The sequence below is a fragment of the Macaca mulatta genome, chromosome 9 (genome assembly GCF_049350105.2).
Source record: "Macaca mulatta isolate MMU2019108-1 chromosome 9, T2T-MMU8v2.0, whole genome shotgun sequence".
In the NCBI taxonomy this organism is placed as follows: domain Eukaryota; kingdom Metazoa; phylum Chordata; class Mammalia; order Primates; family Cercopithecidae; genus Macaca; species Macaca mulatta.
In genome coordinates, this window is record NC_133414.1 from 20231712 (window position 1) to 20255833 (window position 24122).

General features: G+C 37.2%; 1 protein-coding gene across 1 annotated transcript; it reads left to right on the plus strand.

Annotated features, from left to right (window-relative positions):
- The first annotated feature begins 12 nt into the window (after positions 1 to 12).
- Positions 13 to 18894, plus strand: ARL5B (ADP ribosylation factor like GTPase 5B). The gene is given in 6 exon segments (NM_001193479.2): positions 13 to 311; positions 6570 to 6630; positions 8733 to 8880; positions 13152 to 13235; positions 14775 to 14926; positions 15964 to 18894. Coding segments are annotated over 6 exon segments (543 nt in total). The 5' UTR covers positions 13 to 262; the 3' UTR covers positions 16013 to 18894.
- Positions 18895 to 24122: the final 5228 nt, after the last annotated feature.

Consider the following 24122-nt stretch of genomic DNA (forward strand, 5'->3'; position numbering starts at 1 on the left):
GAGGCTGTGGTGGGTAGGTGGGTTCAGACCGAGGGGACTACGGGTCGGCGTTGGGCTCAGTGGGCTCGAAACAAAGGGCTATCCGGTGGGGACTCGTCGCGGCGCTTTTTGACGGGTCAGGTCGAGGCTTCTCGGCCTAGCAGTGCCCTAGCTGCGCGATCTCAGGCGGGTTCTCCTCGGCTCCCCGCAGCCCGCGCCGCGGTGGGGGGCCCGGCGCAGCGGCACCTGCTGCCAAGGGACCCCGCGGCCCGCCCCGGTGCTCATGATGGGGCTGATCTTCGCCAAACTGTGGAGCCTCTTCTGTAACCAAGGTGAGAAGGATGGAGCTGCGCGGCGGCTCGAATCCGAGGCGGAGGGTCCGGCCGCCGATGGGGACACCGGAGGCAGGGGACGGAGCGTTCGGAGAAGCGGAGGAGGAAGGGACTTAGGCCAGGGGGCGGGCAGAAACTCTGTGTTTTAGACCTGGAGGACGTACAAGAGAGACCTGACGTGTGGGAGAAGCCGGGAGGCAGAAGAGAAGGCATTTGGTGTCCCAGAATCCAAACTGAGACTGTTTGGATATTGGCGAAGTAAAGCGGGATACAGCTAATGATGCCCGGAGGCGTATGGAGGGCCTTTCCCGTCGTTATTGAAGCGTACTTGTATCTATGTGTAGCTCCAGGATAAGTGTCCGGCCAGAAACCTATAACTTTTTTTAAAAAATACTGTTGGTGCTTTGTTTTCCCGCCCTGCCCTTTGAGCCGTAAGCCAGTGCACTTTCACTCTGATTTCTTCCCCTTTCTTCTAGGACTTGGGAGTGAGTTGTCCTATTTAGATACACGAGTTTTCCAGCATCTTCATTCTAAACTTTTTTTTTTTTAAGGCATTCATAAACTAAATGCTTTTCTGTTTTGTGTAAGACGTTACGTGTCCGTAATTAGTCTAGAACAGGTAATGAGACACCTGGAAGTGGCAGGTCCAAAGGGCCGAGAAGTTGCAAAACCTGTTCTGAGTCAGAATGAGATGTGATGACTTTTGAAGAGAGAAAAACCCAGACCAAAAAAGGGGCCGACGATAAGAAGTTTTAGGCGTCCTTTAAACAGAATGGTTCCTTAGTAATCGAAACCAATTTTGAAAATCAACTCGTTTCATTTTACATTTAAGAGCCGGACATAATTAAGAAGCCAGTTTTATTTCTTTATATGTTGGTACCAATTTGTTACTGCTAATGTAGGTATCTAATCTTTTTCTGGATTTAAGAAGTTGTGGAGGTAATGGAATGGCTTTAGTTGACTTGTTCTGTAGATTGATAAGAACACTAAAATAGTCTTTTTCAAGGTTATAAATATAGATTCAGGCACCCACATGTGTATATGTATTTGCCTGTATCCAGTAACCAGAGATAGTATTACTTATCAAATGATTTCAAAGTGAGCAGAGCTTCACACTTAGTGGGTATTATCCATACATTTAACATATTTTTATTTATTTATTTATTTTTTGAGACAAAGTCTCTCTCTGTCGCCCAGTCTTCAGTGCAGTGGTGCGATCTCAGCTCACTGCAACCTCTGCATCCTGGATTCAAGCGATTCTCATGCCTCAGCCTCCCAAGAAACTGGGATTACAGGCGCCCGCTACCACGCCCGGCCTATTTTTGTATCTTTAGTAGAGACGGGGTTTCGCCATGTAGGCCAGGCTGGTCTCGAACTTCTGACCTCAGGTGATTTACCGGCCTCGACCTCCCAAAGTGCTGGAATTACAGGTGTGAGCCACCGCGGCCGGCTGTAAAGCAGCATTTTAAGACGTGCTTAAAGGTATAAAGATTAATACAAAAGTCACCAGTTTTCTCTTTCCCCTGAGCTGGAGAATTGAAACATTATCAAAGTCGTTGGTTTTCCCTGTATATCCTTTCCCATTTTCCTTTCGCCCTTTCTGTTACATGGCTGCGCTGATTTTTCGTTGGAGGCGTCCTTACTCAGACTAGAGGGAATAAAAGATATAAGGTGAAAATTTAGAAGATGATGAAAGACATTCAATGGCTCCCTTTATAATCACATAATTGTTCAGGCCTCCTAAATCTCCATTTCTACTTAGAATTTTTCTTTTCCTCTAACTTTCCTGTTGGAAAATTTAGAACCAGTGGTTATTCTGTTATTTTGTTCTTATTCATACAGCCATAGGCCAATCTTCAGAGTTTAACATAGGAGATACAAAATTAAAGAAGAAAGATGTCTTACTTCCTGGCAAAGTACTCAAACATCAATAAACGAGACAAACATGAAAAAAAATGCAGTGTGGTAAATTATTTAACAGATATGTGTAAAAATATAACGTTGGCTGCAGCATAAGGTATACTTGGACTGTAATGTAAAGATGACTAGGAATTTGGGTGGCATGCTAGACAGACCGAGTAGAAGGGACATGTTATTCTAGGCAGAAGGACTAATATGCAAAAGGGAGAGGAATGAGCTAGTTTGGTACTTTTAGGGAAGCTGAAAATAGTTGAGCTTGGCTGTGTGTTAGTTTGCTTGCGAGGAGTGAAGAGGAGATGAAATTGGAAAGACAGCCAGGAGAACCTTATCACAGAGGGCCTCCAGTGTTGACTAGGACATTAAACTATCTAGAGCAAGGAATGGGACTCATTGAAGAGTTTAATCCACAGATATCTCTTAGCCTGTATTTTTGTTTTCTGAGTCAACAAATTTAACTACCAATCTCAGCATTTTCCATTTTTGTCACTATATATACCTATTTCAGTGGAATTAGATGTATTAGAATAACAGGCTGAAAGCCCCACCTCACACCAACTGAATCAGAATGGGGTGAGGTGGCCTGGGCATCAGTGCCAAGGTAAATCGAATGTGCAGCCAGTGAACTACTGATCTTACTTTATGTACTCCTTTCCCTTGTCTTTCTTCCAATATTTCCACATTCTCATCTTTTTTTTTTCTGTAGCATTTTAGAGTCTCATGCATCTTATAAATTAGATACCTTTCTGTGAATAAGTATACTAAAGCATATGTTGTCTAAGTAAAGCAATCTAAAAGTACATTAATTCCTGCAATATTGTCTTGTTTAAACTAGAAGACTGTTTACTTCGAAAGTTATTATTCAAGGAAATAATTTCAAAATCTGATTATCTTTGCAAACATTTTATGTATCAGTGTAGTTCTATGAAATACATATGTGTGTATGATAGCTCATCTCTAAAGTTTTGCATTGTTTTTTAAATTTCTTTTGAACTTTCGTAGGCATAGTCTTTTTCTCTCAGTGTTATGACTGTACAAACCTGTCATCAGTTATTTCTTTTTTTGTTACTTGTTTGTTTTTAAATGAGATGGAGTCTCGCTCTGTCGCCCAGGCTGGAGTTAAGTGGTGCCATTTTGGCCCACTGCAACCTCCACCTCCCGGGTTCAAGCAATTCTCCTGCCTCAGCCTCCTGAGTAGTTGGGATTACAGGCGCACGCCCCCACTCCGGCTAATTTTTGTATTTTTAGTGGAGATGGGGTTTCACCATGTTTTTCAGGCTGGTCTTGAACTCCTGACCTCGGGTAATCCGCCTGCCTTGGCCTCCCAAAGTGCTGGGATTACAGACATGAGCCACTATTCCTGGCCTAGTTATGTCTTTAAATTTTGTTTATTTATTTATTTATTTTTGAGATGGAGCCTCACTCTGTCACCCAGGCTGGAGTACAATGGTATGATCTCGGCTCACTGCCACCTCTGACTCCCGAGTTCAAGCAATTCTCCTGCCTCAGCCTTTGGAGTAGGTAGAATTACAGGGACCTGCCACCATGCCTGGCTAATTTTGGTATTTTTAGTACAGACGGGTTTCGCCATGTTGGCCAGACTGGCCTCGAACTGCTGACCTCAGGTGATCTGCTCACCTCGGCCTCCCAAAGTGCTGGAATTACAGGCGTGAGGCACTGCACCCGGCCAGTTATTTCTAGTGTTACCCAGAATTAAGAACAAATGAAATACAGTTTTAATTGTAGTTCATTTTCAGAACTATGTAACAGTAACATCTTAATTTCATAATTTAATCATTTCTTTCAAATCCATGAATTTCATGTTATTTTGAATACTAGTTGCCAACTGTGTATGATTGTTGTCCTTTACTTCTGACTGCTCAGATCTCAAATCTTGTGGCTCACATTTCTTCCTTTAGCTTTTTCTGCCTTAACGCTGGACTTTAACCCAGTTTCAGTCACACCAAACTTAAACTTATCATCTATCTGCATCCTGTCTTCCAGACTATTCTTTTTTTTTTTTTTTTTTTTTGAGATGGAGTCTTGCTCTGTCACCAGGCTGGAGTGCAGTGGCACGATCTTGGCTCACTGCCACCTCCACCTCCTGGGTTCAAGTGATTCTCCTGCCTCAGCCTCCCGAGTAGCTGGGACTATAGGCACCTGCCACCACACCTGGCTAATTTTTGTATTTTTAGTAGAAACAGGGTTTCACCATATTGGCCAGCTTGGTGTAAAACTCCTGACCTTGTGATCCGCCCACCTCGGCCTCCCAAAGTGCTGGGATTACAGATGTGAGCCACCATGCCCAACCTGGCTTTTTTTTTTTTTTTTTTTTTTTAAAGAGATGGGGTCTTACTGTATTGCCCAATGTGGTCTCAAACTCCTAGATTCAACTGATCACTTCTCCTTAGCCTCCCAAAGTGTTGGAATTACAGGTGCGAGCCATTGTGCCTGGCCTAAAACATTCTGATTTACTATAACTGATAGTAACAGTAGTGTCTTAACCTAAAATTACTTCACATTGGGACCTGCCTTTCAAAGTGATGCATAATTGGTGAGTTTTACCATCATGGGCCTTCAGTATGGTGTGAAGCATCACAATGCAAAATGTGAAGCAAGGAGCAGGATTGTTTGAAAATGACCTGGGTATTCACTTGAGTTGCTTCAACAAGGAGCCATCTGGTACTATCCCTCCATTCCTTTCTCCCAGTGGAATTATCTGCCTTCAAGTTTTGCTTATCTTTAAACTAGTGGCTTCCTTCTCACCACTGCAGGCATGTTGTTTTCTCTAGATGCTTGGTAGGTGGAGCTTCTAGCTGTCACCAAAATGTAGAATGCTCAGTGCCAGGCAGTCCATTTGTTCCTTCACTGATACAAGTTCTCGTACTTTAAGGGATAACAAACAGGGTAATACTTAAAAGATTGGCTTCATTAGAAATTAGAGAATATGTAGCCAGGCATGGTGGCGTGCACCTGTGGTCCTAGCTACTCAGGAGGTTCAGGTAGGCGGATCACTTGAGCCTGGGAGGTCGAGGCTGCAGTGAGCCTTGATCATGCCACTGCACTCCCACCTGGACAACAAAGCAAGACCCTGTCTCAAATAAATAAATAAATAAATAAGGAGAATTATAGTGGGTTATACTAAGCAGGCAAGTTTTGTTTTGTTTTACAAAGCAGCTTCTACCATAGTGAAAATAGCCCTTCTAGAGGACCATGTCTGTTTATCCTGCACTGTTATAGGCTGTACCTAGAGTGTGTAGGTCATTAGAAGACCTGCACGTCTCAAGAACTTAACTTTTCTTGGTCCCTCTTTTTTTAGCTGATAAAGTTTTACAACTTTAGGAATATGAGCTGATAGTTGATTGTATGACCAGAATGTTGACATTCACCAGAGGTCATCAAGAAGAGTGGGGTTCTGTTATGAGATGTGCCCAGTCGTTGCCTTTAAATCAACTGTTGTGATTCTGTGGCAACTTCCCTACTTATCCCTTTGATGTTAACTTGTAACTTTTAGAGCATTCTTCTGCCTTGGAGAAGGGGATCTTTAGTGTATTTGGCATAAGTTAAAATCTAGGAAAGATGGTATCTGGGGTGTTTTCTGTATTCAAAGGACATTGCAGAATATGTACCGCTTAACAGAATAATAAGATGAACTTTAGCAACCACTTATTAAAAGAGATGAATATGTAGTGCATGGCACCCAAAGAAGGAAAGAAATGAAGAGATTTTTGTTGTACAAAGAGCAGAAACAGAATCTGCTTGAAAGAACTGTAGAAGCCGATTGAAAAATTGTTAAACAATGAGCAATTGCATACAAACTTGAGAGTATACGTTTGTCTTTGTGACAGGTGAAACATTTTCATTTTAAGCTCACATGGGATTTTTAAGTGAGAGGAAGAAACAGATCCTGGTATCCATAGGTGGGAAAACTTACAGATATGAAAACATTTTGATAAAAAGCTAACTTGATTGCTACAGAGCTAAAAAGTTCTGTAAAACAGGCTTTTTAGAAAACTTACATTTTAGGTTTTAATTTTTGCCTAGATTAATATTTGGATCTCCTCTCCCCTAGATGCAATATAAGTGACCAACTTTGCTGGTGTTTCCTGCTTACCCATCTCCCACATTCTTTTACAAGAGAACTAGACAGAGAATCAATGATAATTGATTGTGTTACTTAACCTGGGTAGCCTTAACATCATAACATTTCTTTCTGTATTTTAACAGTCTAGTAATAGATACTCAGTGAATGATTCTCCTTAATGAGCTAACTAATAATCATTGTTGAACGCATGTAATTGCAGTAATGTTAAATGTTTATGGTTTGCTTTCTTTTTATAGAACACAAAGTAATTATAGTGGGACTGGATAATGCAGGGAAAACCACCATTCTTTACCAATTGTAAGTATGGGTGTTTATTAAACAGTTTTCACTAGTTATTGAAACTAATGTGTTTATAATTAATAAGAGATGCATTATAATAGTGATGGAAAAACTTAAATATGTATTTTTTGTTTTTTTTTAATTTTTTAAAATTATTATTATACTTTTAAGTTCTAGGGTACATGTGCACAACGTGCAGATTTGTTACATATGTATACATGTGCCATGTTGGTGTGCTGTACCGATTAACTCATCTGGTTTTGTTTTTAATTTTACCAAACACAATCTATAGAAAAGTGAGTGAAATAAATATTTGCTAAACCCTTCACAAACACTTACTGTTTTCTGGCCTTGAAAGAAATTAATGTTAAACTAAAATAAATAAAGCGCATATTAAAGTGCTGGGATGAGGTGATAGAGTGGATTTCACTTAGTTCTACCCACACTTGGGTTTATGTAAATAAATTGATAGCTCTAGAAAGCCATTGCTACCCTCCTGACTAATAGCTTTGGAATTTTTTAACATAGCCAGACTTGTCAAGTCAAAAGAAATGTGATCACTGCTGAAAATATTGCTGTAGTAGCTTGCAAGAGGGAAAGCCTTGAGACTTTCAGAGAAATCTATTAATACCTTAGGACATTTTCACAGCTCATCATTCCGCTTGTCAGAGTACCTTCCATTATCCTTTCAGTGCCAATGAAATGATCCTTATTAAGCAATAGAAATGGTTCTACCAATCACTTTAACAAAATAGTTCTACAATTCTTTGCACCATTGTGTACCCCTTCCCACTCATCTTGCATTAGAAGACAGCCCTTTAGCTGAAGACCTACTTCAGCTCGCCAGAAGTACTTCATTAGCCAGCAATTAACACATTTTTCAACTACTTTGCTAAAAAGCTACTGACTTAAAGTTTGTTGTTTCAGAGTTGCGTAACTACTTATTTCTATTGAAAACATTTTCATTCATTGGTGATTATGTGTTTAAATATGAATTAGCTTTTAAACATCACATATAAACATTTCAGAAACCTGTCATCTTTGTTGAAATAATTTTACACATGGCTTCAAAAATATACATAAAATGCAAGAGAGAATTGCAAGCCTCCTCCAACACAGGACTGACGTGTTACCAACAAGGGCATATTTGTTGAATTAATTGATTAATGTAGCTTTACCAATGATTATGATAATACAAGAGGTATGAGCATCAGTATTCTAAATATATGTATATGTGTGTCTGTGTGTGTGTGCGCGCACACACATATATATACACACACACGCGCACACACATATTTGAGACCTAGTTTTGCTCTGTTGCTGAGGCTGGAGTGCAATGGCGTGATCTCCACTCACTGCAACATCCACCTCCCAGGTTCAAGCGGTTCTCCTGCCTCAGCTTCCTGAGTAGCTGGGATTACAGGCATCCGCCACCACACCCTGCAAATTTTTGTATTTTTAGTGAAGACGGTTTCACCATGTTGGTCAGGATGGTCTCAAATTCTTGACCTCAAGTGATCCACCCAAAGTGCTAGAATTATAGGCGTGAGCCACCACACCTGGCCTTCTAAATATGTTTATAGTTAATTTAAATTTTCACTTGCCCATCGTCGTCTTTTTAGGACTACTTTAGATTAAAAAGCCTGAACTAATTGTTGTGGCTAAGTCTCAATTTAGACAGTCTTCAAAATTACGGATAGCCTACTATCCAATATTTTCTCTTTTGCAAGTATTGGTGTCACAGTCGCCTAGAAACTTGCTTTTCAGGATGGGATGGGACATTGGGTCTTATTTCACCGATAACAGGGCATGGTAGTATTGGAATTTTTGGCCACAGAAATGCAAATTCACACCACACTGTTTCCTTTCTTTTCCATCAAGCTTGCAATTCCTCCCATTTAAAATAAATAAATAAATAAATAAATAAATAAATAAAGCAAGTCTTTCTTCTGGAGTTGTTGTCTAGATGTTTATTTGCACAAATGTTCTCCAGGTTTCTCATTTTCATGCTAACGATTATCATCATTGGTGCAGAAGGTTCATTGATCTTAAAAATACAGAGATAAAAGTTGCTTCAGATTCTCAAGATTTACAAGAGCTTTTATGGTATCTTTCAACAGCTTAATGAATGAAGTGGTTCATACTTCTCCAACCATAGGAAGCAATGTTGAAGAAATAGTTGTGAAGAACACTCATTTTCTTATGTGGGATATTGGTGGTCAGGAGTCTCTGCGATCATCCTGGAACACATATTACTCAAACACAGAGGTATGCTAAGATAAATTTTGAATTTTAATCAAAAGGTCCGAAGAGTAAACCTAGAAAGTAGATAGGCTGGACCTGGGTGTATTGACAGTTGCCTTTTTTGTTGTTGTTGTTGAGAAGGAGTCTTGCTCAGTCGCTAGGCTGGAGTGCAGTGGCGCGATCTTGGCTTACTGCAGTCTCCGCCTGCTGGGTTCAAGTGATTCTCCTGCTTCAGCCTCCCAAGTAGCTGGAATTACAAGGGGGCGTGCCACCACTCCCAGCTAATTTTTGTATTTTTAGTAGAGATGGGGTTTCACCATATTGGTCAGAATGGTCTTGAACTCCTGATCTCGTGATCTGACCTCTTTGGCCTCCCAAAGTGCTGGGATTACAGGCTTGAGCCACCGCAGCCGTCCTGACAGTTGCCTTTTAATAAGATCCTTTTTTGTAAGGAATTTGGGTTTCTGTTTTATAAAAAAAAAAAAAAAATTTCATAAATGAGACTTAAGAATTTGGGTTTTCAAATAAAAGAAAAGGCGAATAGAAAGACTGTTTGGAGCTATTGTTAGTTGAGTGCTTACTGTTTGGCCAGGCTTTCTCTGTTCATCTTCACAAGATTTTAATGTCTCCAGGGTTGGAGAGATCTGACACATGGAGAAATTATATAGCTTTCCCCATCATCTCACAACTTTCTAAGAGACCCTGACCGGGAGAGGAATGAAGTATTTTATTAATTTAAAAATTTTTCATAACATGAACATTAAAAATGTTGGTAGTTTTTTTTTTTTTTTTAGTTAAAAAAAGTGGATTTGCAAATCATCTCTCAAAGTTCTCTGCCGCTTATGAGTTCAGAGCTAACTTGGGGAACAAACCTGGATATATTCATATTTTATTTCTGCTTTTATTTCTTCTTAGAGGCAGATATTTTTTTAAGACCATTCAGTATAGTTTAGAGAGATTTATCCTTGAGAGTATGAGTTCACAATTGCATCCATTTAATTGTTCTTTGCAAAGATGTACACCTAACCAATTATTTTTTCTAAAATGAGACCTTTTTTTTTTTTTGAGACGGAGTCTCACTTTGCCACCTAGCCTGGAGTGCAATGGCACGATCTTGGCTCACTGCAAGCTCCGCCTCCCAGGTTCACACCATTCTCCTGCCTCAGCCTCCCGAGTAGCTGGGACTACAGGTGCCCGCCACCATGCCTGGCTAATTTTTTGTGTTTTTAGTAGAGGTGGGGTTTCACCTGTGTTACCCAGGTTGGTCTCGATCTCCTGACCTCATGATCCGCCCACGTCAGCCTCCCAAAGTGCTAGGATTACAGGTGTGAGCCACTGTGCCTGGCCGAGACCTTTTAAAAATTGGAGTTGGACCGGGCGCGGTGGCTCAGTCCTGTAATCCCAGCACTCTGGGAGGCCGAGGCAGGCGGATTATGAGGTCAGGAGATCGAGGCCATCCTGGCTAACACAAGTGAAACCCCGTCTCTACTAAAAATATAAAAAATTAGCCAGGCGTGGTGGGGTGCACTTGTAGTCTGAGCTACTCAGGAGGCTGAGGCAGGAGAATCACTTGAATCTGGGAGGCAGAGTTTGCAGTGAGCTGAGGTGGCACCACTGCACTCCAGCCTGGGTGACAAAACAAGACTCTGTCTCAAAAAAAAAGGAGTTGGAAAGGAGGAGGTAGAAAAGGATGTAATATGAAGAATTTTTGGTGAACAAAGTTGCCTTTTTAAATAAAAAACATGTATTGTTCTAGATTTATATTATAATAGCATATGTGTATATGTGTATATATTCCAATGCAATATGTTAGTAGTAAACGAAGATGGCATATCATAGATACTCAGAATTTGTGGTAGCACTTAATTATTTTATTGGGTATGCAGAAGATGTTGGTAAGCAAATAGTGTCGTTAAAGGGTAGCTTACATGTTTATACAGTAAAATAATGTTCTGAAACTAGAATAAGTTAGAAAGTAAGGGAAGGGCCAGCTGCAGTGGCACACTCCTGTGATCTCAGCACATTGGGAGGCCAAGGTGGGCAGATTGCTTGAGGCCAGGAGTTCAAGACCAGCATGGCCAACATGGCAAAACCCCATCTCTACTAAAAACAGAAAACTTAGCCAGGCATGGTGGCATGTGCCTGTAGTCCCAGCTACTCGAGAGGATGAGGCATGAGAATAGCTTGAACCTGGGAGGCAGAGGTGGCAGTGAGCTGAGATAGCACCACTGCACTCCATCCTGGGTGACAGAGTCTCGCTGGCTCTCCAAAAAAAAAAAAAAGTAAGTAAGGGACAAACGACATTGTAGCATATGATTAATTTAAACATCAGAGCTGTTAGTAGTTCAAAGCTCACAGTTAACTCCAGCTGTGAAAAGGACAGTTATCATTAATGAATAGGTCAAAGTTGATCCTAGTGAATCCATATGTACTTAAAGTGTTTCAAAAGGGTAGTTCTTGAAATGACTGAAACTCTGGAGGACTTAGCATGGGTCCAGAAAGAGATACCCATTACTGATGCCATTTGCATGAAATGTTCTTTTAATAAGTGATCTCTACAAGAATATCAAAATTACTACAAAGAACAGTGGCCCATGTCAGTTTGCTTTTTGAAAATTCTTCATGTGGAAGAGTCCCCTAAAAGCTGCAGTATGTCCACTATATTACAAGAAGTTACAGGTATTAAGTAATTCCTGACACCTTCCTCTCATTAACTCACAGTTGCATCCCCGTATTCTGTCGATTCCTCCTTTGCCATGTGACATTCTTTCCATTTATTCCCTTGTAAGCCCAACTCAGTTTATATTCAGATTAGTTGTCTGTTCCCTTAATTTTATTTATTTTTATTTTTTATTTATTTATTTTTTTGAGACAGAGTCTCACTCTGTCCCCCAGGCTGGAGAGCAGTGGCTCGATCTCAGCTCACTGTAACCTCCGCCTCCCAGGTTCAAAGGATTCTCCTGCCTCAGCCTCCCGAGTAACTGGGACTACAGGTACACACCACCATACCTGGCTAATTTTTGTATTTTTAATAGAGACAGGGTTTTACCATGTTGGCCTGGTTGGTCTTGAACTGTCCTCAAGTGATCCCTGCACCTTGGCCTCACAAAGTGCTGGGATTACAGGCATGAGCCACTGCGCCTAGCCTGTTTCCCTAATTTTAAAGTCATCTCTGTAATCTAATTCTACCCTTCATGTCTGTTTTTTTTGCATCTTATCTCCTGCTGTAATAGCATCATTTCATCTCATTTCTTAACTTTTTATTCTGTATAAAGTGTTCGGTTTAAGGGCCCTTTTTCGTTGCATCGTCTCCTCCATCTCCTCCTTCTCCTCACCCACCCCTCCACATTTTTTTAAAATGAGTTAGGGCCTCTCTGTCACCCAGGCTGGAGTGCAGTTGCATGATTCTCAGTACAGCCTCAACTTCCTAGGCTCAAAGCAGTCCTCCCACCTTAGCCTCCCAAGTAGGCGGGACTACATGCATGGCTAATTTTTATTTTTAATTTTCTGTAGAGAGACAGGGTCTCACTATGTTGCCCAAGGTGGTCTCAAACTCCTGGGCTCAAGCGATCATACCACCTCACCTCCCAGAGTGCTGGGATTACATGTGTGTGAGCCACCATGCCTGGCCTATATCTTCTTACTTTTTAATATGCAAGACCTACCTTTTTTCATGTATAGCTTTACCGACAGATTTCTCCTCTTTTTTCTGGCTTCTTGCCTTTAATTTCCCCTGCATCTCCAGTATATTAATGCCTAAGTATCTATGTTTCAATCTTGAGCATTTGTAGTTGATATTGTTTTATAAAATTGTCTTATTTTTAAGATGCATTTATCTTTTTCTTTCAAACTAGCTTTTCTTTCTAAGAGTTAGGAGATTGTGGTACATAGAAGTAAGTGATTATTGACTGTTTATATGAACGTAATGGAGTACTTTGAAGTTTTAGTGGAAAATATTACTGAAATTAATATGTTTCTTTTAAAAAATTACTTTTTACTACCAGCATTTGAAAACAAATCATAGTATTATGTATTCAGGCATCACTTTAAAAAAATCAAGTTGGGCACAGTTTTTATTTGTTGAAGTTTTGAGTTATTTTCTTATCGTTAACATTTGGATTTTACTACTTGATGTGATTCAGTATTGTAAAAGCTGTTTATGATGAAAAAGCAGTAAATGTTTTATAGTAATGATGATGCTGTGTAGAAAAGTACTTAGATTACTTGAGTGGTTTTACAGAAAACTTTTCAGCATCCCATTCAATTTTCTGTCTTTCCTTTTAATTTTCTTCTAGTTCATCATTCTTGTTGTTGATAGCATTGACAGGGAACGACTAGCTATTACAAAAGAAGAATTATACAGAATGTTGGCTCATGAGGTAAATTTTTAAAGTAAATCTTTAAAAAACAATGTAGTAAAGTATCTGTACATTGCCTTTGCTTTTTTGCAAAGATTAGTGTGATATGATGTTGGCTATTTTATTATTAACACAACTTTACATACAAAACTGATGAAAGTTTTGAGGTAAAAAAGAATGCTCATTATTTTTTCAAACTTAAAAAACTCTAACACATTAATTGTAGATTACTACTGTTATTACAAAAAATGTTCAAACCTAAAGTTACTTAAGCATGCCTTTAAAAGTCTGATAAATGAGATAAACAAAAGGAAAACTTGAGGGTCTTTTCCCCAAAAGTTTATAGTAACTGAAAGTTTTTTAATGAATAACTCAAGATCACTTAATTCAATTCTAAGTATTTCAGATATTTAAGAAAACTTAGTAAAACACATTCATGTACCATATCAACATAAGATATGAAATATCTTAAGATACCTTGCCAATCTGATTTTCCTCCCTTCTCTTTCAGAGGTATCTACTATCCTAAAAGTAGTGATTGGTATTCTTATGCATGTTTTTATACTTTTACTACATTTTTATGTCTTGAAGTTATACAGAGTATTGTATTCCATGTTTTTTTGTTTTGTTTTTCGTTTTTTGTTTTTTTTAAGACAGAGTCTTGCTCTGTCACCCAGGCTGGAGTACAATGGCGCGATCTTGGCTCACTGCAACCTCTGCCTCCCGGTTCAAGCAGTTCTCTGCCTCAGCCTCCTGAGTAGCTGGGATTACAGGTGCCCGCCACTACTCCCGGATAATTTTTGTATTTTTAGTAGAGATGGGGTTTCACCATCTTGGCCAGGCTGGTCCTGAATTCCTGACCTCGTGATCCACCTGCCTCAGCCTCCCGAAGTCCTGGGATTACAAGTGTGAGCCACTGTGCCTGGCCTGTATTCCATGTTTTTAAAACTAATACTATATAATATATATCTTTCTGAATCTTGCTGTTTTTGTACAACATTGTGACTTATCCATGATAATACATTCTGATTTATCCATGTTAATATGTACTGCTTTAGTTCATTCCTTTTAACAACTGTATAGTTTTCCACAGTATGAATATATCACAGTCAATCTATTCTTCTAATGTTTTCATAGTATAAACAATACTGAAGTGAATATTAACCAATGGGCTTATGTTATACAAAGACTAGTAAGTAAGAAGTATTGCCCAGCTCCTACCACCAGTACTCTACTTTTAAGTTTTGGAGAAACTCTAGTGTTTGGCAACGTACTACCATATTTACCTATTAGAATATTACTTATGTAGTTTTGAGTCAGTATTTAAAATTCAAATGTATTTTTTTTTCAGTTTGTCCGATTTGACTCAAAAATAAAAAATAATTATTTAATATTTATCTGTTAGAATGAATACTGAAATTATAGATATTTGAGATTATATTAAATATTAGTGCCCAATTATGTTAAAGTAGAAGCATTTCATTATAACTGTTCAGCTGGTTAAATGTAAATTTAAATTGTGGTATTTCACATATTAGAAATACTTTTTCTTGATTGCAGGATTTACGGAAGGCTGCAGTCCTTATCTTTGCAAATAAACAGGATATGAAAGGGTGTATGACAGCAGCTGAAATCTCGAAATACCTCACCCTTAGTTCAATTAAGGATCATCCATGGCACATTCAATCTTGCTGTGCTCTCACAGGAGAAGGGTAAGTTCATCGGTCTGAGGGGAGGTGGGACTTCTTTCAGATTTCTTCCAACTTTTTAGGCCAACTTGTTTTCTTCTTAGGTCCTGTTCCTTTTCTGTTTGTTTGTTCTTAATTAAAGATGATTTTTATAATGTGTCTCAGGCTTACAACATAGAAATAATTCTTCTAAAATCACTGGCAACTTAAAAACTTTAATGTAAATATAACGTTTTACCAAAAAGCAATAAACTATTGAATTAAGTTTTCATAATCCAAATTTTTTGATGTTCTTTGTTGCCTTTATCATATACTGAGAAAAAAACTGTAGTGTCACCTTTCTTTTAAAGAGGAAGCTTGAAAGGAAGTTCACATTTTCTGCAAGGACTTAAACCTAAGCTGTCAGCTTTCTGCAAGAGAACATCTTTATTATTAGAAGGTCTTTTGGGAAGCATAATTCTAGACAATAAACATTTGAGACAAATGCCATATAGTCTATTCTTCCATTTCTAACAATTTAAATGTGGGTATTAGGCCAAGAAGAACCCAATATTATTTATGTATTACCCAGTTTATACCAGAGAACTTATCCACAAATCAACCTCACCTTCTTAGTTTTTCTCTTAGTATTTATCAGAAATAGCTTGCAGTAATAGCTGTGTGTAGGCCTTTTTGACTCATACTTTTAAGACTGAGTCGTAAGTATTCCATTCTTTAGAATTGAGGAGGGTAAGGTGAAGTTCCTGTTAACTTTCCCTAGTCGTTTAAGTCTCAGTTAATTTTAAAAGGCGGGGAGTATTTGCAATATTCATGGCAAAACTGGCAAAGTTGTATCTTCCAGATGAGACTGAAGCAGTTTCCCACAAACTGATTAAGAATATTTAAGAAAACATTCCATTTAAAAATTTAACTTATTATAGTGTGGCTTAAATGTTGACACTGATGTATATAAATAATGATTGTGCTACCAGCCTTTGGTTAAGACTTAAAAATAATAAGTATCCTTTCAATTTTTAAGTATAAAGTTTTTAATTTTAAAAATATTTCTATCTTTTGTTCAGGTTATGCCAAGGTCTAGAGTGGATGACCTCCCGGATTGGTGTGAGATAACTTTTTTGCTTGAAAGAGACTGCTCTATTTATTGTGTGACAGGAACATTTTTTCCTAGTACCTTTGGCTGCTAAGGCAGCAGCATGTTTAATTTATAACAACACAAACCTCTGAGAGCAACACTTGAATCAAGTGCAGCTGAACTGGAACATAAAAGGTTTTTTCTTAACTTTTTTTTTTTTAATACACTAATCTTGAGTTGGATGAACATAATGTGTAACTATGTTTTCGGCAACAATTCTTCTGTTTATTCTAATTATTCAGTGACTACCTTGTAAGAAATGTTTGTCATATGCGTGATGTCGTCTGAAATATTCTTATAACCTTAATGACCAATTGTTTTCAATTCTTGACCACCACGCCCTCCCAACCAGAGAATTACTGGTTTGATAGAGTAGTCATGGAAACCATCAGGTACTGTCTGCAAACTTCTCCAGCACTAAATATTTGTTCCTTCTATAAACCATTCATCTTTCGGACAGAACTTACTACAAAGAAAGAAATCTGCCTAGAAGATATATGTAAGGAAGATTCCACATCATGAGTGCTTGCCTTTTAACTTCCCCCACATTACTGCGAGTCATGGAATAATATTTAAGTTGTTATTTGCATGGAAATTAAGTAGGCTGTTTATTTTTCTAAAGGAATCAAGTTCACTCTTCTGCCTGCAACATTTGGTCAAAAACTAACCAAGGTAAAATATTTATTGAAAAGCCCAGCTTTGATGTTAAATATTCTTGAATAAATCTGATATTTTAAGAACGTCACATTATTCAATGCATATAAAACTATCAGAAGTTAGTAAAGCATACCAGCACTAAAAATAAGACAATTGGAATATATTTTAGTCTCAGTTTACAAACAACTTTATTATCAACAGAAATTTTAGCTCTTTTCTTTGCAAGATATATCACAGCTACTTTGGGCAGTAGCTAAAGCTGAAGTATGAACAGTCCATTTTGTTTCTTACAATTTGAAGTTGTGTCTGTCATAACATTTTTACCACCAGCAGTATATTACTTAAAAAAACTACATGGGTTTCCTTGAATTTATTTGACGGTATTATGTAATAGACTTGAAACAATTGCCATCTTTGTAGTTACGCCTTGGGTTCTAAAATCGTATCAGAAACTGCTGAATTTAATCCTAGCTTTTAGAATATTAATATGAGACTCAAAGTTAATATTCTTAACAACTTATAAATTAAAAAATCATCTATCAAAAGTTTATTGGATGGCATTAAAATGTTTTTGAGGCAGTTGTCTAATATGAACAATAATCTAGACAGTATATTCCTTAAGAGGAAAGACAAGTGTTGTATTTCGATCCTGTTTATTCAAATGTGTGATTTTGCTGAAATGAAAGGGATAAAATGAATACTTAGAGTATAATACTTCATTTTTGCAGTATTTTTTAATTTTGATGAAAAAGATTCAGTGTTTGTAATCTCAAAATATGTTTTCAAAATTGGTATTTTATTTTTAATATTTTTGTAGGTTGATTTAAATTTTGCTCTTTTTTCAGGTGTTCTTGATTTATTATATTTAGTCAAGTTAATTTAGTCGAATGTGGTAACATTTTTCTGATTTATCTTTAGCTGTAGCACACTCTTGAACTGAACAGTGGCCAGAGGAAAGCTTTCTGGGCTTTGGAAAGCAGTTAACTTTGTTTTAAACCTTTTTCTTAGTGATTCTATATCAAGTAGAGGATAAGTTTAGTTTAACTTAGTTTTTAATATAACCCATAATCAAGAACATGAGCAAAAAGCAGACATAAATCAATATGGATACTTTGTGGTGTCTGTGCGGTGTGGGGGAATTAAGAAAATGCCATTTACCTAAGCGCAGTTTGCCTGAATTTCTACTTGGTTATGTTGTTTACCGTAAGTACTGAGGATAATTCCCCTAAGTCTGTCCTGAGAAAAAGCATACTTAGTACTCCTGTATTTGTTCTTATGAAATGATTATCTGCCTTCTTGTATCTAGTAAGATTGGCTGGCTCAATTTTCTTCTGTCAGATTATATGGTTATTTTTTATATTGCCACATCAGCATTATATTAAAAGTGTTTTTAATAGTTGATTGTATTTTGCCAACTACTAGTATAGACTCAAATTTGCTATTTAATTTTTAAAATACAATTTATTTTCTAAATCCTTTAAAAAATATTTGGTTAGTTTTGGATTAGAAGTGATTTATGTTAGCCATGTGTTGAAGATGAAATTGGCATCAGTGTAGACTGTGCTGATTGGGAAAAGTTCATGATTAGGAAATTCATGTAAGACTTTTTAAGAGTATTTTTTAGGTTTTCACTTAATCTTTCCTGTTACAGTAACGTGAAAACCAATTATTCTTTACTCCAAGAGAATGTTTTAACCCAAGCAAGTATCTAATACTAGAGCATTGGTTCTGCCATTCATTGTAAATCAATGAACTATAAGATACTGTCTGAAAAATGTACATTTGTAATTAGTGCCTTTATTCAGATTTTGAAATACATTCTTAGTTTTATATTATACCTGTTCTTTGGAAGTCACATTAGCAGCTAATTATTTCAATGATGAAATAATTTGTGTTTCATATCCCCCTTCACCTCCATGTATTGGCTAGCACAGTTTAGAGTAAGTGAAAAGCAGGGGACCCACCTACATTACCTTCAGGAGACTGTTCTACCTTTTATTTTTAATTTGAAAAGGAAATTAAATTTCAACAGAAATCTTTTAAGTATGTTATAACCAAAGTGTGCAGTTATCCTTGCAAGTTCAAATACAGCATTTTTCTTAATTTTGAGCATGTCATGTCCTTCATCTTTAAACCCATCAGTCATACTGAAGCCCATTTGAGAACTCTTAGAATTAATAGAACCTTTTATAAGGGAATATACTGAATATTTTTTATTGTTAATGTAACTTAATTCCTTAAAACCTGGAATATTAATATATATAATCTATTAAAAACTGAAGATGAAATATGTAATTTTTGCTTGTAGTTTCTTGTGTTAGTATGCTTAAAGGTATCAATATTTTTATTCTATATTCATTAGAAGAAAGGTAAGAAATTTAAGTTTCATTGCTGAAAAATTTTCAGTGGGTGCCACCCCATAGCCATAGTCATTTTGATTAAGCATAATTTAACTTTCATTATAGCATAAACAGAAAATAACTATTTTACTATGGAAACAGTGCTAGGCAGTGCTGTAAACAATATTCTCTGAAAAGTTGTGGGGCTCACAAAGAAAATTTTAAAGAATATAGAAGCTTTTTAAAAAAAATCTTTGTAGTTTCTTAGGACAAATTATAAATATAATTGTTCTGAATAATCAATTTTTATTTAGTCCTTAACTATGTAAAACCATATCAGTAGAAAAATGTACTGGTGTCATGTCTAAAGATGGATAAATTTCATTGGAATTTATCTTTGAAGACTAATTTTATGAGGCAGACTGTTCGTCTATGGCTTTGGAACCAAAAAAACTTCACCTTGATTCAGTTCTAAAGGCTATTTTACATTTTGCCGGGGTAAAGTGACTTCAAGATACAGCATGGTGTCTTGTATCTAGTAGAATATTGTGCTATCTAAAAAAGTGGATTTGAGCTCTAATTTGGCCGTTTCTCAGTTGTCTGGTTGACCTTAGACAATTCGTGTCCACGGTTTTCCTTTTGTTTTTCTCATACTGAGGAACTTAAACTACAGCTCTAAAATGTCTTTTGGTTTTAAAATTCTGAATTCTTATATACTACTATTAAAAATTAAAAATCCCCCAAATAGTAGGGAAATACATGTAATATGAAATGAAATGTATCTTTATCCATTATTTGATTCCCACCTGTTATTTTATTTAGATTATGAATACAGCCAAGTAGGGAAAAAAGTATCAGTAACTGCTATTCAACTTAAATTCAGCGAATAGCTAATGACAATGCAAAAGAGAAAACAAGCCATATTGCTAAGAGAAGGATAGTAAGCTGCTTAGAGAGAACCAGCCTGTGTTGGAAGTAATTCTCTTCTAGAGAATTTACCTTATTTTCCTGGCTTGTACTAATTGAATGTAAGTGGTTAGTTTGTTCAGAGTTTATTGCCTTTTGATGCCACCCCAAACTACAGTTCTGTGTGACTTTCCATATTGAAAGAGTAGGGTCAGTAGCCAGGTTGTCAATCTTTTACAAATGTCTACATAAATCTGAAAGTGGTTTATATTCAAGGTTAGTTTTTCAGTAGTGTCTCATCCTTATTGATTCACTATTACTGTGAAAAGTGAAATCCAAAAGCCAGGTTCCCCCCAAAAGTATTTTTTTTTTAATTTTAGGTTACCAAAATAAATAGAAAAAGACTAATATAAAAAAATCTTCAACTATTCCATTTTAAATTTAAAGCAGACACACAAAAAAAATTGTGCCCATCAGACCTAAAGGCAGCTTTAAGTGTATATAGTTTGGTGAAACATTTGAGAAATATTAATTTGGAGGTTTAGAAGCATACCGAAAAACAAATTCAAAGCACTTGCAAGTCAAGACAATACCATGGGGTCGAAAAATCTTCAAAAGGATATTAGATAAGAGAAAATGTGAATGAAAGCAATGAATTTCTGCCTCTCCCCGTATTTAGGGTACTTAAAATTACTAGAAAATACAGTCTTTTTACCGTAGAGCTAGATGGCCTGTATTATTATTAATGTGGCCAAAGGAGTAAAGACTGATTAGGGATTTAGAATTTGGAACTGTAGTCACATGAAGGCATCTTTTGCATTTCTTAAACCAGTAATCTACATTTTCTCCTGGAAATGGAGAAATATAAAATGTGCTGTGTATAGCTTTTGGAATAGAAAACAAAGTTTTAAAAGAATGGATATGTTTTCTTGCACAACTTGTAAAATTTTAATTAAAAAATTACCTCATTTTTCTACCCATAAGGTGCTTTGCTCAAGTTTGTGGGATGTTGTACCATCCCATAAAAACCCCCTTCACCCAAACTGTATTTGAAATATGCAGAATTCATAACTAAGGGATAGCATTCCTTGGAGATTTTGTTTTGTTTTACTCTTGTTTACCACCAGCTGGGCCAACATGGTATATATATCAGATACACATACGGTTTTCATTAAAGCACATAGGAAAGTGCTCGGTCAATATTTAATTAGTTTAATTAAATAAGGGAAAGGAGAAATCCTAAATTGGATTGATTCTATTGTACTGTGAATATATTTCCATCAGTGTTGGTAAGATATCAAATGACCATCAGTTGATCCCAGTCATCAGTGACTTTTTTTGCATGTGTAAGCCCCATTCACAAGAGACCATAATCATTTTAATCTTTATATTTTCCATCAGGAAATGTAGGGACTCCGAAAGCCCCTATTTTGTTCTCTTGGAGTAAACTGTTGAGTGTAGTTACAAAAACTTGTATTTATGGTTTTAAAAAAGTTTAACTGCTATTTCATTGAAAGTGTGAAATAAAATGGTCATTTTTTTTTCAATTACAGAATAGTTACAGATTTTACCATGTTCATCTATTCCACAGAGCATGTTAAAAACAACAAGAACAACAACAAAAACCTAACAGCAATTACAACCTCGGTGTTGGGTTTATTCTAATCAGAGTGAATGATTATAATCACACTTTACTATTTTAGCATAAATTGGTGCTTTAGAGCATTAAAGAGGAAGCAGCAGGCCCTGTACTCAATATTTATTATTTCTTGCCTCAGAATGCAAAACAACTTTAAAGTGTCTGTGTTCATATTTATGTGCATTTCTTAAGATTTAAATACAAACTGTTGTTACTCCTCAAGCTTCAGACTTTCTGCGAAAGCTCTAAGAATATTTTAGTTTCTATGCTTGGTCAACTAGAAGATGGTATTAATAGGTCAGAATTAGGAATTGGATCGCTCTGTGGGTCCTCTGGTATTGTGCAGAGGAAAGAAAAATATCTTTTACACCACAGACTGCACATCTGAACCCCAGCCAAACAGATGTGTTCCATTGGTCCAATATATAAGCATTAACAACAACAACAAAAATTTAAAGCAAGTAAATTAATGCATTCACATTATCACTTCTTGAAAATGGTTCAAAGCATGTTTTCCTGATGGTGGGATTGTTTAAATGCCATGTTTTAAAGTTTTTAATACTTTATTACTGTTATGAAGTGCTTTTATATGTTAAGTTTAGTTTGCCAGTACTTGTAATTTTTATTTCTGCAATTATGTTATAATGAGTTGTTTGCATGCCTATTTAACCCAAGTAAAAGGATGCTATTTGCTCTGGAATGTTCATCTTTTAGACAGGTTTTGGCTCATTTCCAATCATGGTGCAATATAGTGTAACTTTCATTTGTTTTCATTCAACAGTTTTATTTTTGTCATAATAAATAATTACTTTTCCAATACAAAGTGAATCCAGTGTTTTCTTTTAAAGATAAAATCTGCTTTAACAGTCTTGTTTGCAAATGATAGAAACCCACCTATGCCAACAAAGAGCAGAGAATTTTATTATAGGTGTGAGGTGGTGGGGGCTCACGGAACCCATGGAACAACTGGATTTGTAGAAGAGAAGGGGACTAGAGACTGGACCATTTAGGAACAAGCAGGAAGTTACCTTTTCTCCTACTCATCTGTTTCTTTCATCTGACTGGATTTGTCTGTTTCCTGATCCATGTGACAGATAATGTCCCAAGTCCAGTAGCCTCCTAAATTTATGCAAAGAAGAAGTCAGGTTATTGTTAGATTTTTAGTTACAACTCCATATTCCCCAGGGAAATTATTCATTAGCCAGCATTGGGTCATTTCCTCTCTCTGATCTAAACAGCTGGCCAAGTGAAAGGTGCATTTACCAGAGAACGGGAATCCCTGGCCTGGGAAGGTGATCCAGATTGGTGTGTACTCCATTGTGGGATGTAATTGGGATCATCTACCTAAGTTGTGTCCTTGTAAAAAATAAAATAGAATTGAGATCTGATAATGAGTGGGATAACATTTTCACTATGTTCATTCTTCAGATTCCTCTAAAGTAGTGGTTTTAACTCCCACCGTTTTTGTTCACAGACTTCTTGGGGAATGTGATAAAAGTTGCCTACATAGAAAAATTACTCATATTTATGGAGTTAGGAATTTTGAGTGGAAGGTTAGGAATTTCAGGTACCTAGGCTTAAGAGTTCTGCTACACACAGAACACTCAGATTTCTTCTGAAAGACACCAGAAACTTCAAAACATTTCATTCTGCCTATTTTTTAATCAGCGATTTTAAGATTGGTATATCTATTTTTTAAAGCATGTTTTATGTAGGTATGTGTAGGTATTTTTGTAGGTATAATGAATGCATTAAACTGTTCATGGTTAAAATGTACAATTCGAAAAGCTTTGATGTGTATACATTTGCGAAATCATCACCACAATCTGGGTAATGAAAATATCCGTCACTCCAAAAGTTTCCTAGTGTTGCTTTGTAATCCTCCCTTCTGCTCCACTCCCCATCCTCAGATAATCACTGGTTTTGACTAATTACCACCAATTTTGTGGTTTAAAACAGTCTAAAATTGAGGTGCCAGCAGGGCTGTGTTTCTCCTCAAGGTTCAGGAGAAAATTCATATCACCTTTTTCAGCTTTCAGAGGCTGTGTGCATTTGTCGGCTCATGGCCCCTTCCCCACATCACTCCACCATCTGGCTTCTGTCAACACATCTCCTACCCATTGTGAGCATCCTATGCTTTTCTCATATTAAGGACCCTTGTGTTTCTAACTAGGTTTCCCTTGATAATCCAGGATAACCTTCCCATCTTGAGGCCCTTATGCCAGTTAGGTAACACATTCACATGTCCTGGGGAATTCTACTTCATGTGAGCTAAAAGCATCCTGAACAAAAACCTCGCATGCTGGCAGGTGGCCAATTGCGATCTTGGCTCACTGCAACCTCCGCCTCTCAGGCTTAAGTGGTCGTCCCACTGCAGCCTCCCGAGTAGCTGGGACCACAGGCATGTACCACTACACCCGGGTAATTTTTTGTACGTTTTGTGGAGATGTAGTCCCACCATGTTGCCCAGGCTGGTCTTGAACTTTTGGACTCAAGCCATCTGCCCGCTTTGACCTCTCAAAGTGCTGGGTTTACAGGCGTGAGCCA